We start from the raw sequence: 14,275 nt of genomic DNA on the forward strand, positions 1-14,275 counted from the left end.
CTATAAAAATTATAGAAATTTATCCATCATATATATATATAGGGTGTATCTGAAATGATGCACTAAACATTAGGAGCGTATTCTAGAGGTCAAAATAAGACTTTCTTTTCTTATGAACATGAGTCCGCAAATTGAACCCCCCTCCGAGCTAAAATTCGAAAATGTATGAAATTGACCAAATACCCGCAACGCAAATTTATTTCTCTCTCAAGAGAAGATAACGTCAAAACCAAGGTCAAATAATTTTTTTCGGAAATACAGCGAATTTTCAATTTTTCCCCAAACTTTAGGGGCCTCTAGCTCGGAGGGGGATTCATTTGCGGACCCATGTTCATAGGAAAAAAAAGTTTACGCTCCTAAAGTTTAGTGCATCATTTCAGATACACCCTGTGTATATATATATATATATATATATATATATATATATATATATATATATATATATATATATATCGAAACAATACTCGAAAAACTTCTGACAATGAAAATTTCTATTATATCCTAAAAGATAGATTATATATATATTTATACACATACATATACACACATAAATTTTTTGTCATCATAAAGAAAACGTACGAATATAAGCTGACATAATCTAATTAATTTATAAATAAAAAAATAATTATAACAATCACGATGCAAATACAATTCTATTTGTAAAATATACTTGAAAGTTTAATATTTAAAATATGGATTTGAATTTTATCTTTAACGTAGATGTATTTTGTGAACATAAAACTTTTATTATTATTGCATTATAATTAAATACTATTAGATTGATATAATCATCGACTATGTAAGAGTAAATAATATTCAAATATTGTATTTTATATATGTGAATTTTTTAAAAAATAATGTTTACGTAAAATGTACCCATAATAAAATAATCGAAATAAAAATTTATTACTACTTACAGAGCTTACAAAGTTTACGAGTCAGAGTGCGTTTTTAAGTGTATTTTTAAAGTAGTTTTGTTGATGAAAGCTTTCGAGCAAATTGGACATGGATGTGCACGTGCCAGATGCTGCTTCAAGTGTTCGCTAAACGCCACATTGCTTTTAAAGAATTTTTTACAGATGTTACACTTAAGACCTTCCTCAGTGTCCAAATGAGTCCTTGTATGCGAGTCAACTTCTCCAACATTATCAAATTCTTTAGAGCATACCCGACAGCTGAACTTTACTGCTTGGAGAATACCTATTTGACTTCCAGTTAAAGGATTTGGCACTGGAATTATTTTGTTGGTCTCGTTAATATTACAACTTAAGCCTTCTTTCTTTCCATGAGAACTTAAATGATTCCTGTAATATTTAAAAATTATGTTAGAGTACATAAAACAATATATATGTTATGTATTATTTTATGGAAAAAAAATCTTGATTATTTATAATTATTTTTATTATAAAAAAAGAGAAATTAATAACTTGATATATAAGCATCTTTTATGTAGTTATAATTATATACATATAAAAACACATATTTTCTAAGTATACATATTTATAATTAAAAAAATTTTTTAATATTCATCTAAAAGTAATTTACCTGTATGCTTGATCACTTTTAAAACTAATATTACAATTCATACATCGATAATCATTTTGTGAAGAGATTATTGTAGTTATAGGAGATGAAACTTGAAAAAGAGATTTCTGTACTTTTATCTTAGGATGCTCCAAACAATGCTGCTTGACACTTTCTTTTAATTCAAATGTCTTTTTACACTGGTGACACTTGTATGGACATAATGGATCAGTACTCACATGTAATCTTACATGTTTGTCATAACTTGCTTGAGAATTGCATTCTGTCTCACAGATATCACATGTAAAATGTTTTCTAATGTGCATATATAATGCTTGTGGATTTGAAAAATTCTTGCTACATATGGTGCAAGAGTAGCTTTTGACTTCCTCTTTCTTTGTAATATAATATTTATTACATAGTTCACATTGAAATGCTAATCTTGAATTATATACACATCTTCTTAGCTTGCAATTGCCCTGGACACAAGGTTTCTTAATAAATAATGGCCGAAGCTTGCTTTTTTCTTCTTGTTCGTTGGTCGCTTTTGTATCATTATTAAGCATTAAAGGCAATATCTTTTTACACTTTGGGCCTGGTTTACTTCGTATCTTATCGATTTGTATTATTAAGCGATATGTCTTAGTATTTGTTTGGAGATTCTCTTGCAATACAGAACTTGATGTGGCAGAACCATTGACAGCCACTGTTTCATCAGTTGATGCATTTGCTTTATTTCCACTAATTGTATCTTCAGCCTGCAATATAAATGTAAATATATATAAATATAAAAAATAAATATAAATAGCAATATATATTACTAAAAAAATGGATTTACATTATCTTGCGTGAATGGACTCTGCGGTGGTGTCACTAAAGTATGTGAATGTTCATCTAACTTTTTCTGTTTTACTGGTTCTTTTTCTAATACTTTTTCAACTTTATTCAGTTTCCTTGGAGGTTCTGCAAGGAGATAAATATACATGATTGCAATACTTTATATATAAGTATACTAAATATAAATGGACTGTACTATACACATATATAAAATAGAAATGAATTAAAATAGTTGTATAACTATATCTATAAATAATTTTTCAATGTATTTAAAATATATAAATTCTTTTTAATATACATAAACCCTTCATATTTTTAATGTATATAAATATAAACCTTTATTAATTATAAATTAAAGAATTAAAATGATTAATAATTATCTAATCCAAGTAAAATTAAAGATACATGTATAGATGATTTCTTCTAAATATATATAATCAAATATTTAAACAATGGATCAATCTATCAAATTACTTATTGAAAAACATTTTTACAGATATAACTTTCTATGTAAGCTTACAAACCTTCAATTCTACCAAACAGGGTGGGAACGGAGTTTGACTTCAAATCTTTCGATGCGGTGAAGTTATTTCTCTCAAAATGTAGCTCGCAGAGATGCAGAGGTTTATTATTATCGCTGACGACACCAGACGCCAAGTTGCAATTGTGAAGCCATTGATTCTTCCTTCTGCAATTCAACGTAGAAGCAATTAATAACTCGACACCGATAATTAATCATTCCTGCAGAAGGGATACACTTACAGATCGTCGTCTGGGAAAGGATAGAACGATATCGGATTACCGTCTATCCTCGTGGTCTGGGTGGAGGGACATCCGTTGGCCGCGCAAGTTATCATTGTACCTCGACAGAGATCCTCATGGACGAAAGTACGACACTAACTCATCGGTCCCTGGAGCACTATATCGCGTAAATAGCCTATAACCTCTGAAAAACGAAACTTGAATCTTGAATCTCGCCCTAATTGACGCGCGAAAATCAAAATCTACGAGCACTATAGATAGGAAACTATACTATATGATACAGAGGAATAAGCGCGTCACGCGCGACGAAGAAAGATCAGAAATATATCTTCGAGAAATAACTGGATGATGCGAATTTTCTACGCAAAGATAAGCACGCCATATTGAATATAAAGGTGCCTTTTCATGCAGCGCATTTTTCGCTGCGAATGATTTTTAGTGAGTAGCGAATAATTCGCCGCAAAGTAGCGAATTATTCACCAAGAATAGTTTATGAACGTCACATCTGTATGATTGCGTGTCAATATACTAAATATTTAAAATATTATTTATAATATTTATAATATTTATTTTTATTTTATTAATAACAAATAACAAAATCTTTTTTAATAGAGGATTCAGTTATAAACTGGATTACTTGCGGTATAATCAACAAATGCAGTATTAGTTATTTAATAGTGTATAAGGGCTCGTTCCCACTGAGCGCGTCACGCGTCGCGTCACCAGCGTGAGCCAATCAAAACATCCCATTGTAATAACATGTTTCCCGTGTTATTACAATGGGATGTTTTGATTGGCTCACGCTGGTTGACGCGACGCGTGACGCGCTCAGTGGGAACGAGCCCTAAGACTGAGTTTCCACTGAGCGCGTCACGCGTCGCGTCATCCAGCGCGAGCCAATCAAAACATCCCATTGTAATAACACGGAAAACATGTTATTACAATGGGATGTTTTGATTGGCTCACGCTGGTTGACGCGACGCGTGATGCGCTCAATGGAAACTCAGCCTAAAGGTGAAAGCACATAAAATTGCATAGGCGCATAACCATAAGTATAAAGAAATTGATTGGTCCACAAATATATGCATAAGAAAATGAATCAATCAATTTTCTTATGCTTATGGTTATGTGCTCCTGCAATTTTATGTGCTTTCACCTTAAAGGTGGAAGCACATAAAATTGCAGGAGCACATAACCATAAGCATAAGAAAATTGATTGGTTCATTTTCTTATGCATATATTTGTGGACCAATCAATTTCCTTATGCTTATGGTTATGCGCCTATGCAGTTTTATGTGCTTTTACCTTAAGAGTATAAATAATTACTACCAATTAAATAAATATACCAAAAAGGAAAGCTGATTTTTTTGTTAATTTCATTTTGTAATAAAATTGATGTTTCTTTATAAGCTATAGATTTGTATCTTGCTAACGTTCGCGAATATTCGCTGAAAGCTGAAAAAATCCAGCGAATAGCGAATATTCGCTGGTGAACAGCGAATGATCATGTGATCTTCAATCGCAGCGAAAAATTCGCTGCATGAATTGGCACCTTAAGGAGCAGCATCAACCAATCGTGTCCCACTCGATATATATCGAAAGATCGTAGCAGAAACGACGCGGCCAATCAAGCTCGCTGTCGACCTCGTGGCCTTGAGCGCTCCTGTTAAAAGATGGATTTTATGCACTTTATTCGAGATGATTTTTTTGTACGTTAAAAAAGATATATCGACGAAATCCGAGATGAAAAACTTAGAGAGGATTTTTTTCGACTTCTTTGTAGAGTAGGATTCGAAAAATTTCGATTTTCGACTGAACGAAAATCGCTCGAGGATCGAGCGGGAAGATCGACTCGAACAGCTGATATAAGCGCGGTCGATCGGAGTCGCTTCGTAGTCGTGCGTGATACCCGTAGCATATACGCCGGTCGTTATTTACAGAGCTACGGGGTTCTTTGAACCTCGTTAAACTTAATTTGGATGGGTCGGACCTGATCAGCGAGATGATTGTTTTATACGAAATTTCAAGGCAGGCGCGATCGCGATTTCAAATAGTAATAGATTTATCACATTGAATAATCGCTAGCTTATACGTCAGTTTTATATAAATATCTGTGTAACACTTGAGAAGTTTATATTGCTGTGATTTGAAAAATTGCAAAAAAATCTCACAAGTTGCGTTTCCGCGACGTTCGTAATCGTTGGCGTGATAGTTGAAGAATTTCTCAATAACCGATATTTATAAAATTGTAAAAACATTTATAACGAGTTACTCGTGCGTGTATATAACGAATCGGAAAAAAATTGTAAATAAGAGGCTTTTAATCCAATTTTCCTTGTGTCTTAATTACGATTTCTCTTTAATTAATGGTTCCCGCGCGCAACAATATGTTTCTCGTTTGCGTGACCGTGGGACTTGTCTTTTTGGCATCGAAGTATCGCAACAACGTGCTTCGTAGCGTCAAACATTTATATAAAAACATAAAAAATCGAGATAAAAATCCGAACGATAATAACGATAATAGCTGTAAGAATCAATCCGAGGAAGATTCAGTTGAAGATCAAGATAATAAAGATGAAAAAGATTTAAATAACAATGAGGGTAACGATGACAACAAGGAAATTAAGCTTATATTAGACAAGATTATTCTGGCAGACTCTCCGGAGAAATGCGATTACGCTGTACAACGTATTCGCTGGTAAGAGTATAATGATTATCATGTGCTCGCATAAACGATATTCTCATATATCGTACGAAAATTGCACGTTAAATGTTAAAACGAATATACGTTATTATCTGTTATAACTTTTCATAATATGAATATCGAAACGGTCGTTTTCATAATTATTGTTTACATTTTTTTTTCAAAAGTACTATTGAATTTCAAACTATTGTGTATAAGAAAGATAGCACATGTGCCCTTGAAATTCTTGCAGAAAGATCCAGAATATTTGTATATTATAATGCTTAGCAAACTAAAATATTATATGAAAGAAAATTTATTTATTATATATATTTTATGTGATTTAAAAAAAAAATTAAAACTAAAAAACAAATTTTATTATGATTAATTAAAATTTATTTATTATATATATTTTAGGTATATGATTGAAAAAAAAAACTAAAACTAAAAAACAAATTTTATTATGATTAATTAAAAAGGAGCAAGAATTTTCATTTTCCCTAAGTTTCTCTTTTATATAAATTTACATTGAAATCTTTCTTATATTGCTCGTTTTTAAACATCTTTTAATAAAAATATATTTTACAAAAAATATCATTTATGATTGTTTCATCTTATTATAGTAAAATTATTAAAACTAATTACATATACTTGTTTGATAGTAATCTGTCTGATGGCATACTTGGTTTTGATTGCGAATGGGTCAAAGAAGGGCCAGTTTCTCTGTTACAATTAGCTACGTATAATGGAGTAGTTGCCCTATTCCGTCTAGGGAAAATTGGATATGTTCCACCTAAACTTAAGGTATATTTTCCAAAAAGTATACATCTTATACAAATGCATATAATATTAAGAAAATTAATTTCTAATAATATTTGTTGTATTTGTTCATAGGAACTATTAGCTACTAAACATATCCTTAAAGTTGGAGTTGCTTCCTTCGAAGATGGACAGAAGATAGTGAAGGATTATGGATGTAGAGTTAGTGGAACTCTTGATTTAAGAACTTTAGCTGAAAACCTCCACTTACCAAGCCGGAAAAGCTTAGCTGCCATGAGTTTAGAATATCTTAACATTGAGATGGACAAAATAATAGAAGTGAGGTGCGGTGACTGGGACGCTAGCATCCTATCAGACGAACAAGTGGCATATGCTGCTTGTGATGCGCTTGCATCCGTTATCATTTATCATAAAGTAAAGAAATTTATTTAAAAAGCAATATTTTTTATAATCACTATAATGAATACTCTTCATATTTAAATTTTGTTGTAGATAATGCAAAAAGAAAAAGCAAAGTATTCATTCTGGCAAAGAGTAGGGATTTATTTGTATAATATATTAAGCAATGATGTAAACGTACGAATTCATGGCGTGCCTGCTAATACAGTTGATACGAGGTATGAAAATTTATGAATTATTTTTCATATAAATTATATGTATTCAATTTATATTATATATATGTATATATATGCATGAAGAATATACAAGTATATATCTGTTTAAGGTTCAAAGATCAGCGATCACCAAGTGTAGATAGTCTTACTAATAATAACATTTTAAATATTAAGAAAAAAACACCAGTATTGGATAAAGACAATAGCAACGAACGTAAAAGTACGATTCCTACAAGGATTAAACCATTATATCATAATTGTTACTTACAAGCACCTGATGGAGATATATTGTGTACATGCGACCGCAAAAAAGCGGAATGGTATATTACGAAAAATTTGGGAGAACTTGTGGAGACAGAACCATATACAGTAAGATTAAATTTCGAGCCATCTGGTCGAGCATTGGGAGAAGTTGGGCAATATTATACGCAAGTAAAAGTTAATCAATGTGTAGTCTGTGGATGTACAGAGAAATTTATTAGGAAGAACGTCGTGCCGCGAGAGTATCGAAAATATTTCCCATGTAAGTATCTTTTTTTCTCTATAGTAATACATCATACAGTGATATAAATATGATTAAAGGTGACAAAAATGATATGAAATGATTGGTGATGAGGATGTGTTAATGCAATAATAATTATAATAATATAGTGATATGGAATGATTGATGATGAGAATGTGTTAATGCAGTAATAACTATGCAATATAACACAAATATAAATATATATAATTGTTTTTGTGTGCATAAAATGTTGTATAAAATACCAGATATTTTTTTCAGTGGTAATGAAGGCACATCAATCTCACGATGTATTATTACTGTGCCCACCTTGTCATGAAAGTAGCAATAATCATGATCTGCAGCTCAGAAGAAAGTTAGCAGACATGTGTGATGCACCACTTATTGGGCCGATGACGCATGTACGAGATAAATACATGCACAACTATAAAAAATTACTCTCCGCTGTTAAGGCCTTGAGGGAAAGAATATTGTTACCTCCGCGACGACGCGAAGAGCTCGAAAGATGCGTACTAGAACACACGGGACAGCAAAAGATTACTCCTGATTTGCTTAATGCCTTGAACGAACAATTGAAGAATGCATTAATTCAACAACCAATTGCTAATCAATACAAGTTCCAGCCACATGGCTTGAAGGTACTTATCTAATACACAGACATGTATTCATGGATTTTTCATATCGATACTGATTCTAATCTTTATACAATAGGTCGTACAATATTTTCAAAAAAAAGAAGGTGGACTCATTGAATTGGAACGTATGTGGAGAGAACACTTTCTTACCACAATGGAACCAAAATACTTGCCAAGCTTATGGTCTGTACGCCACAATCAAGAGCGATTGATCATACGCCAGGCACAGAATAGAATCGAACCGCAGGATGCGAAGGTAGCTGGATTAACAAAATAGCGCTATAATTTGAAAACTGTAGCTAAAAGAAGTTTCGTAAAAGAGCGAGAACTTGATAAAGTTTTATACAAATCAATATATCTCCTGAATATACGTACATATATACATGGATAATATATCTCTCTTATTTACACTTACATCTCCATGCAACATGATGCAATAGTTCCTAATCCATAAATCATGTTTCAATCCAGGAAAAAAAGAATCCAGGACATTATTTTTATACTTATATAAGAATCTTAAACATTAAATGCATTGAACTTATATAAAATTTTAAACATTAAATGTGTAAACAATATGCTCAAGGTACAAGTTTGAAGTTCGATCAAGTTGACGCTTCTAAAATGATTTATCACATATTTACAAATATATGTCAGATAAAAAGGATAATTATGTCATGTTGAAATCACTTCAATTAAGAGATCCACTATTTATTATTAATTATATCTTATGTACAAGAGTTTCTAGAATTAGTAAATTTAGACTAGGGGTGAGTTTCATGGCTGACTGGAAGCTTTCTGACCGCTCGTGAAGTCTGTTGGTGGAGGTGGAGGTGCCGTTGCTCTCTGATTCCTCAGTTCCTCGTCTATGCGTTCTTTAGCGCGTACGACCTTCGACAGCAGGTAGAACGAACCGCCCTTAGATCTGTCATTAGCTTCCATGAGGTATTTGTAGTTTCGCTCGATCAGCTCCGTCTGATCGGGACGCTCCGCGTCGAGGATCCGGAGGGCCTCGTCCAACGACATCCCGGTCCTCGTGTTGGCGGCGGCGTGTTGCGCTCCCTGCCTCCCCCCGCCAGCTCGTCGCGCCGCCTCCTGACTCGCCGCGATCTCCTGGCGCAACGCGCGCGCGAACGCCTTGCCGATGACCTGCGTCCCCATCACGATGATCTGTATCAGGTACTTGGCCATAGCTTAACCTAATCTTCCTCTGACACTACGGACGTCGATGCGAGATGTCACGCTGATGTCGCCGACGATTTTCTCTCACGCTCCTGACCGGCTGGCGACCGACACCAGCTGGGCTTCGAGTCTACGTCTGTCTGCGCGAGTCCGTACTCTCGCCCGAACATTAGCGGTAAGACGTCTACCATGGGGAGACCTAACCCTGATCGCTGCGAGGTGCCGCAATCGTAACTCGCACCATGCTACGAAACATTCCTCAAGCCACGTTCACACGTGGAGTAGATTGCAATGGGTCTCTAATTGCAAGCAGAGAGAAGACTGAGAGATGTCATGGACCGCTTTTAGGTGATCCCTGGAAGCAATAAAGGCCATTACACACAAAATTGCATAGCTGCATATGCATAACATAAGGGCTGTGTTCGCTTTGCACACTCACGCGCTGTGAGCATCATTTTGTCTTTATTGCACATCGAATATCAAACAAAGATAGAACGATCCTTTCAGCACTGAAAGCGTCAAAACGAACGCAGCCAAGACCATATGGACCAATGAGAATCGATTATTATGTTATGTAAGGTCCATATTCTGAATCCTCTTTTATTGATAAAAGTGCCTTTAAAAGTGGCTCATAAGCCTTCTGATTGGCTGTAAGCCACTTTTAGAGGCACTTTTATCGATAAAAGAGGATTCAGAATATGGACCTAAGTTAATATGGCGACTTAATACTCGATGCTCATTGGTCCATATGGTCTTATGCTATGCATATGCAGCTATGCAATTTCGTGTGTGATGGCCCATACTCCCTCTGTGGACATTAAAAACGTGGACATGAACTACAAAACCCATGTCCACGAATGTTCTCAGAGGGTAACACATATGTCCCTCTGATAATATAAATAATATAAATAAAAATATAAATAATTTAATTAATAATAATTTATTATATAAAAATATTAGTATGTTCTCTCTTTTCACGCTATTATTTATTTATTTAGTTCGCTCTAAGTCAGTCTTTTAAAATGCAAAACTAAATATTATAAAATTTGACTACGGAAAAGCGCGGTAAAACAATCGAATAAATTCAAATCATTAGCATAACAAAAGGTTCCGTGATACAACAATCGTTTAATAATTAATTTAAAATAAAATATACCTCTATGATTTAAAATTCCGCGTGTATATGTAGTACGTAAAATATTTCGGCAGAGAATTATCAATAATATCATGTTTGGCCTTGGCGACGTATAGCAAGCCCGCTATATACATATCACGGCTTTGTCATCATTCGCACGGTGACTCTCGAGTAATAAAGTAGTGATGAGAAACGCTTCGTATATTATAATTTTTGTACTAAACATGATTACGATTAGTATCGAAACATAATTTGCTATAAATATTTATAATTAAAAATTAATTAACTTTTGATAAACGACATGAAACTGTATCGCAACGATAAATATTTATCGAATCGTAATCATTTATTACTGCAAATAAAAATTGAAACAGGGGTACATGAAAGGGGACAAGAGAATTAAATATATTATGATCTTTTGATCATCGATGCTTATTATAATATTTCTTTAACAATATTAGAATTAAATATTTCGACCAATGCTTTAAATTTTCTCAATGCTGGTTAATTAAACAATATACAATCGAGAGAATCGATTTAATGTGATATCCAACATATTAAATAATCACATCGATGTTTGCAATCTTTACTGACAATAATTATTATTTTAATACTTAGAGTCACAAATATATTCCATCCGTGTTACTTTATCACTCCACTTGTGACAATCTAAATATAATTTGGGGGGGGGGGGATTTTAAGAGAACACGAAGTAAAACAATCGAATTACAGATGCAAATAATTAACGTAATGAAATGCTCCGTGATAAATTGTTTAATTAATAATCAATAAATTAAAGTATTTCTGTTATTTAATATTTCGCGTTAGTGTATATTTTATAATATATAAAATATTTCAACGAATTGTTGATAACACGGTGTTCGACTTTGGAAATATAAAATATAAACAGTAGCACACTATACGTTACGGCTTTGTCATCATTTGCACGACTCTCGAGTAAGGCTGCGTTCGGAAACATCACCCGAGTGCCCCCGGGTATCATTTTATCTTTGTTATTAACCGAATGTTAAACAAGGATAAAATGATACTCGGGTACACTCGGGTGATGTTTCCGAACGCAGCCTAATAAAGTAGTGGTGAGAAACGCTTTGTATATTGTAATTTTTGTACTAAATACGATTACAATTAGTATCGAAACATAATTTGCTATAAATGTTAATAATTAAAAATTAATTAACTTTTGATAAACGACATGAAACTGTATCGCAACGATAAATATTTATCGAATCGTAATCATTCATTACTGCGAATAAAAATTGAAACAGGGGATACATGAAAGGGGACAAGAGAATTAAATATATTATGATCTTTTGATCATCGATGCTCATTATAATATTTCTTTAACAATATTAGAATTAAATATTTCGACCAATGCTTTAAATTTTCTCAATCCTGGTTAATTAAACAATATACAATCGTGAGAATCGATTTAATGTGATAGGAATCCAACATATTAAATAATCACATCGATGTTTGCAATCTTTATGGACAATAATTATTATTTTAATACTTAGAGTCACAAATATATTCCATCCGTGTTACTTTATCACTCTACTTGACAATCTAAATATAATTTGGGCGGAGGGGGATTGTGAGAGAACACGAAGTAAAACAATCGAATATAGATGCAAATAATTAGCATAACGAAAGACTTCATGATGAATAGTTTAATAAATAATTAATTAATCTTAATCAATAAATTAAAATACTTCTATAATTTAATATTCCTCGCGCAAATATTTCATATTACAGAAAATATTTCGGCAATGAGAGAATTATCAATAACACCGTGTTCGATCTTGATAAACAGTATAGTTATTTATATTGTTAATATGTTACATGGCTTTATTATCATTCGCACAGTGACCTTGAGTAGTGACGTGAGAGACGTTTCACATATTATCAAATTCTTTCTTTACATAGTCAACCTTGGCGATATAAACAGTACCGCGGTAATGTTTCTGACTTACGATCATTCGCTCAGTGGCTCTTGAGCAGTGAAGTAGTGATGTGAGACGTATCATATATTATCAAATTCTTTCTCTGAACACAATTGCAAGTGCAACGAGGAACTTTTCGTGAATGAATGTAAGTGCAACGAGGAATTCAAATGAGTGCAACGAGGATTGAAGTGCCACGAGGAAAAAGCGAAGAAAGCAAAAGAAAAAAGGAGGTTTTGGAAATGGATGGGCCAATGAAAAAAATGTGATGTAAGTCATCAATATAAATTATTTATCACATTCATTATTTATTATATTGTTGCGTCCCCGCGTCCCGTCCCGCTGTATTCGTCACCCGTTGAATTCTTTCGAAGAAGATCGTTTCCGCGCGCGATGTCAAGATATTGTTATAAACAACGACTGTCAAAGAGTCTGAGTCCAGCTGTCAAGCTGTGCGGATGCGCGTCTATTTGTGATCTATTTTACGATTATTCTGAATTCTTATATGTTACTCGCGGTTTATTAAAATTCTTGTGCACCTTAAATCGCGTTATTAGTTACGAGTGCACGAGCGTCAGCGTATGCCGATTGTGTTGTGTGCGTTCGATATATATCGTTCCGCGGACGCAACGATACATAAATTATTTATCATTAGTATATATTCAAAATATACATATTTCACGTTTCGTTTTATTTCTGTAGTGAGAGTGATTTAATAGTGATTTTAAATTGTAACATATATAATATATATACTTATAAAAGACATTCCATTTTATTTTAAAATGATTAAAACATTTATAAAATTTTTTATTAATATTTTCAGATACTTCTTGTTTTATAAAATATTTCATATTAATATATTTATTTAAATATTTCACATATAAAAAATAGAAATTTTTTTATTTATTATAGTACTAAAAGTTTATATCTAAGAAATATAAATTATTTTGTAATTACGCAATTTATAATATTAAAATATATTTATTTAAAAGTAAAAATGTAAAAATTAATTGCGCGCAATAATTAGTTTTAAAATCAATTATTTTGGACATTGCTTTATGTAATATATTTTCTCTTATCCTTTATATTTTTATTTATCGTTTATATTTGCGAATTTAAATTTATATAGTATATTATATAGCATATTATATAGTATATTACAAAATAAATTCCACAAAATATATTATATATAAAATTATATGTAATATAACCCTCCCATTGGGTACACCTTGACGGGGTGGGAGGGCTTAGTACTTGGATGGTGCCTTGAGATTTATCTTAAATTTTTCTATTTAGGATAAATCTTAAGGAGCCTGAAGGGGAAGCTAAGTACCCTTTCGCGGTGTCGGTGCCATCAACGTGTCGCGGACGGCGGCGTTTCGTTACCGCGTTTTCGCGTTGTAGTATTCTCGCGTCGTCGCGTTTTCGCGCTTCCGCGTTGGACTTTTCGTATAAAAATCCCAATTTCATTATTGTCATGAGTCTCTACTTCCGATGCCAACTAACTAGGATTTCGAGTTTGCACACGTTGCTATGCAACGTACACTCGTGCTTCGTGCTTCGTCAAGTGATTCGGCCCGAATTAGTTAGAACTCGACCGACTGCTCGGAATGGTCGTTAATGGGTCCCTTCTCTTTGCTCGTCT

The 14,275-nt window shown here is 33.0% G+C and overlaps 3 protein-coding genes across 3 annotated transcripts; 1 reads left to right on the top strand and 2 right to left on the bottom strand.

The window, feature by feature from the left end:
• Positions 1-873: 873 nt before the first annotated feature.
• On the bottom strand, positions 874-3,495 carry LOC145973474 (uncharacterized). The gene is made up of 5 exons (XM_083102902.1): positions 3,124-3,495; positions 2,886-3,049; positions 2,363-2,487; positions 1,546-2,282; positions 874-1,304 (listed from the first exon to the last, which is right to left on the bottom strand). Exons 1-5 carry the CDS (start codon positions 3,216-3,218, stop codon positions 932-934), a joined length of 1,494 nt encoding a protein of 497 aa, XP_082959028.1. The 5' UTR covers positions 3,219-3,495; the 3' UTR covers positions 874-931.
• A 1,505-nt stretch (positions 3,496-5,000) lies between these two features.
• Positions 5,001-8,746, top strand: Exd2 (Exonuclease 3'-5' domain-containing 2). The gene is made up of 7 exons (XM_083102915.1): positions 5,001-5,821; positions 6,469-6,610; positions 6,701-7,000; positions 7,079-7,203; positions 7,311-7,723; positions 7,982-8,358; positions 8,432-8,746. Exons 1-7 carry the CDS (start codon positions 5,490-5,492, stop codon positions 8,630-8,632), a joined length of 1,890 nt encoding a protein of 629 aa, XP_082959041.1. The 5' UTR covers positions 5,001-5,489; the 3' UTR covers positions 8,633-8,746.
• Positions 8,747-9,042: 296 nt separating this feature from the next.
• Positions 9,043-9,886, bottom strand: Blp (mitochondrial import inner membrane translocase subunit Tim16). The gene has a single exon (XM_083102930.1). The coding sequence runs from the start codon at positions 9,541-9,543 to the stop codon at positions 9,130-9,132; it is 414 nt and encodes a 137-aa protein (XP_082959056.1). The 5' UTR covers positions 9,544-9,886; the 3' UTR covers positions 9,043-9,129.
• Between the last annotated feature and the right edge of the window lie 4,389 nt (positions 9,887-14,275).

Source organism: Camponotus vicinus, unplaced genomic scaffold, assembly GCF_025532165.1.
Source record: "Camponotus vicinus isolate PSW18456_S1 unplaced genomic scaffold, iyCamVici1.0 SCAF_1, whole genome shotgun sequence".
Classification (NCBI taxonomy): Eukaryota; Metazoa; Arthropoda; class Insecta; order Hymenoptera; family Formicidae; genus Camponotus; species Camponotus vicinus.

Bases quoted from the DNA above. Each gene is read 5' to 3' on its own strand.
- Blp (XM_083102930.1), bottom strand. From the start codon at position 9,543: ATGGCCAAGTACCTGATACAGATCATCGTGATGGGGACGCAGGTCATC.
- LOC145973474 (XM_083102902.1), bottom strand. From the start codon at position 3,218: ATGATAACTTGCGCGGCCAACGGATGTCCCTCCACCCAGACCACGAGG. The intron at 2,283-2,362 runs GTAAATCCATTT...TTTATATTGCAG, and splicing joins GTCCATTCACGCAAGATAAT to GCTGAAGATACAATTAGTGG. The intron at 1,305-1,545 runs GTAAATTACTTT...TAAATATTACAG, and splicing joins AAAAGTGATCAAGCATACAG to GAATCATTTAAGTTCTCATG.
- Exd2 (XM_083102915.1), top strand. From the start codon at position 5,490: ATGGTTCCCGCGCGCAACAATATGTTTCTCGTTTGCGTGACCGTGGGA. The intron at 7,204-7,310 runs GTATGAAAATTT...TATCTGTTTAAG, and splicing joins GCTAATACAGTTGATACGAG to GTTCAAAGATCAGCGATCAC. The intron at 7,724-7,981 runs GTAAGTATCTTT...TATTTTTTTCAG, and splicing joins GTATCGAAAATATTTCCCAT to TGGTAATGAAGGCACATCAA.